General features: G+C 44.3%; 1 protein-coding gene across 2 annotated transcripts in view; it reads right to left on the bottom strand.

Moving 5' to 3' along the window:
* Slc30a6 (solute carrier family 30 member 6) overlaps nt 1-3,513 on the bottom strand; it is a 28,690-nt gene that overhangs the window by 5,301 nt on the left and 19,876 nt on the right. For both annotated transcript variants that reach the window (XM_005367939.3, XM_026789698.1), the window contains 2 exons: nt 1,537-1,639; nt 354-401 (listed from right to left, as the gene is read on the bottom strand). In XM_005367939.3, coding sequence (XP_005367996.1) covers nt 354-401; nt 1,537-1,639 — 151 coding nt within the window. The remainder of the gene's footprint in view (nt 1-353; nt 402-1,536; nt 1,640-3,513) is intronic.

Raw genomic sequence — 3,513 nt, forward strand, 5'->3', positions numbered from 1 at the left:
GCTTCCAGTCAACTTAGCTTCCAGACTGAGCAGCTGCTCAAGTGCTCACTTCCGTCCCTGTGCTACAACCTCCACTGTTAGTGAACACAAACTCTCCCGAATAAAATTCTCGACTTGAATAGATTATACCCACCCTTTAACTTCCCTAACATAAACTTTTTAAAAAATGACTTATTTGCTGGGTGGTGGTGGCGCACACCTTCAATCCCACCCAGGCAAACAGACCTCTGTGAGTTTGAGGCCAGCCTGGTCTACAGAGCGAGTTCCAGGACAGGCTCCAGGGCTACAAAAAGAAACCAAAGAAAAACCCAAAAACAAACCAAGAAAAAGACTTCTTTATTATTCCATCTTACCTCTCTGATCAGCTTGTCCAACTGACCAATAACATGAGGTGGTGTAGTCTAGAAAAATAAAATAAAGCATGAACAGCTAGGGAGAAAATAATTTTGCAATAATGATTCTGAAGCCCCCTTCACACCCATAAACAGATTTCACACCAGCCTTTGATTTTTGACATGTGTCCTACTATGATTTAGAAGAAGAGGTCTCACTGGCTCAGTAGGATGACATCGCTAATTGGCACACACTCATTTGTGGGTTTTTCGTTTGTTTTTGAGAAAACTTAGATTAAGGAAAAAACTGCTGAGAGCAGGAGGGGCTCCCAGAGAGGAAGGAAGAAGCTGCTCTCTCTGGAATCCCATGAGACTTAAGGAACCAACCAGCCAGGGGCTGAGTGATGGCTCAGCAGTTAAGAGCCCTCACCACTCCTGTGTGTGGAGAGACACACCTTGGGAGGCTCTCTGTGACTCCACACAGTGAGTTCCAGGGCTGCTAGGGAAATGAAGGAAGACCCCGTCTCAGAAAACCACAAACAAACAAAAGGACCAGTTTGTTCCCTAACTGGAAGATCCTGATTGCCTGTAACTCTAGCTCCAGGGGACCTGAGCTCTCCTCTGATATCTGAGGGCTCCTCCCTGCACAAGCTGCAACACAGACAGATGCTCAGGTGCACACCATCCAATGATGGGAAATAAAAAAAAAAAAATGAACGGTAGCTGGGCACTGGTGGCACACGCCTTCAATCCCACCACTTGGAGGCAGAGGCAGGAGGATCTGAGTTCAATGCCAGCATAGTCTATATAGTGAGTTCAGGATGGCCAGGGCCTAGAGAAAAACAAAACAAAACCAAGAGTAACTAGACTATGTATAAAACCCAGAGCCTATTTACCCAAATAAATTAAGTCTCTTAAAAAATACTCAATAATATTGCTTTCCTTTAAAATTCAATTAGAGGCAAATAAATATAAATTCATGATCGCATGCCACAGGGAACACAGAAGAACGTGAGCCTAAAATATTACAGGGCAATGAAATGCCAACCAATTTCTGCTAAACGAGTTTCAGAAATTACTGTCTGACTTGGCTGCTAACACAGCTCTTCAATCTTTAATATTTTAAATATTTATATTTATCTGCTAGTACACATGCCAGGTTTCTACCTGGCAAGAGAACACGCGATGCTGACAAGAGCCTTACCTGGAGAAGGACTTTCCCACTGTACACACTCATGGGATACATGGTGCCGAAGGTCATCAGGGCAATGGCTATTGCAGATGCGGTGTCTACAGCAAAGTAGTTACTGCAAGGAAAAACAACTCTGCATCTTAAATGTATAGTTCATCTTACAATTGATAATGAACAGTCATTATCAAAAACAAGATAATTTTTAAAAAAATCACAACAGCTACTACTGTCAAGAAAGAACCTAAGAGGAAAAAAAATCCAAACAATCCCCAAAGAGTCAGCTTTAAGAATCCCTGCCTCTCAAGGTTTAGTGGGAAAATAATAAAGGCGTCAATTAGTGTGCAGGGAGACGCCGAGCTAAGCGAGCCTTGCTCTCCACTTGGATGGACCCCACACCAGAAAGACCGCAGGCCTGAAACAAAGACTTCAAATACTGAGTTCTGACTCAGGGATAAGTGACTTTCATCGGTGATTCCACCCTTCTTGCTCTCAGAAATTCTTGCGTTAAAAACTTAGTACTGAGTTGGGTGTGGTGACCCACAGTTTGAATCTCAACCATTAGAAGGGAGGGGCAGGCAGAACTTTAAGTTCAAGGGCAGCCTGGTTTACAGAGCAAGTTCTCGGAGAGCCAGGGCTACACAGAGAAACCTTGAATTAAAAAAGCAAAACAAACAAAGAGAAAATTTCCGTTTCCCAGGAATCTGTTACAGTGACATCATAGCTGAAGGATTATATTGCATCAATGTTTCAAATTCTAAAGGAGGTGAGGGCACATGCCTTTAATCCCAGCCTTTAATCCCAGCACTCAGGGGGCAGAAGCAGGTGGATCTCTGTGAGTTCGAGGCCAGCCTGGTCTACAAGAGCTAGTTCCAGGACAGGCTCCAAAGCTACAGAGAAACCCTGTCTCGAAAAACCAAAGCCAAACCAAACCAAAACAACAACAACAACAACAACAAAAAACCCAACAAAACTCAACACATTTACATCCCCTTATGGGGAAGGGGGGATAGAAACAGAAATAAGACACAGTTTCTGCTGTAGCCAATCAAGAGTACACAGATAAAAGCTACAGTGTCGCACTGTGTGTGTTAAGAGAAGTCTCAAACTGGTCATGGCACAGACCAGCATGAGGGAGGTAAAAGCAGGAGGAGCCACACATGGCCAGCCTTGGCTATGTACTAAGTACTAAGCCCCAGATCACCTTGGGCTACATGAGGCCTTATCATAAAAACCCAATAAATAAAGTAATAAAGTAACAGTAATGATCAAGTCCGAATCTCTATAGGACATTACTGACACACAGAGTGAGCAATGAGGCCACCAGAGTGGGCCTAATTCAGAAAAGCGAGGGCTAGAGAGACGGCTCAGCAGTTAAAGGCAATTGTGGCTTTCCCAGAGACCATTCCCAACACTCACAACAGTCTGCAATTCCACTCCCAGGGCATCCAAAACCTTCCTGGCTTCTATGGGCACTAGGCACATACATAGTGAAGACTTGCAAGCAGACAAGATATCCTTACATTAAATAAACAAATGAGGAGCTGAGCTTTCAGAAATGAACAAATGATGGGAGGAGATATTCCAAAAGTGAGAGAAACGTGGGTGAGGGGATGAAGACCATGATGCAGGCACGGACACCGGTCCAGACGGGTGCAGACTGTACAGGAGCCCAAGCTAAAAGCCTTAAAGTTTTACAAACACAGGGATCTGCAAGTGGAAAATCCTGCCGGTTATTGGAAGAGACGATGACGAGATGAGTAGTAACGTGGAAAATGACTATTAGAGATGGGTGAGAATGAAAACAGAAGCAAAGACGGTGATGGTGACAATGGCTTTAAATAGCAGCAAAATAGCAGAGAGGAGACAAAAACACATTAAGAAAATACTGGCTGGGCGGTGGTGGCGCACATCTTTAATCAGGCAGGCGGATCTCTGTGAGTTTGAGGCCAGCCTGGTCTACAGCGCGAGTTCCAGGACAGGCTCCAAAGC

The sequence above is a fragment of the Microtus ochrogaster genome, unplaced genomic scaffold (genome assembly GCF_000317375.1).
Source record: "Microtus ochrogaster isolate Prairie Vole_2 unplaced genomic scaffold, MicOch1.0 UNK26, whole genome shotgun sequence".
NCBI lineage: Eukaryota > Metazoa > Chordata > Mammalia > Rodentia > Cricetidae > Microtus > Microtus ochrogaster.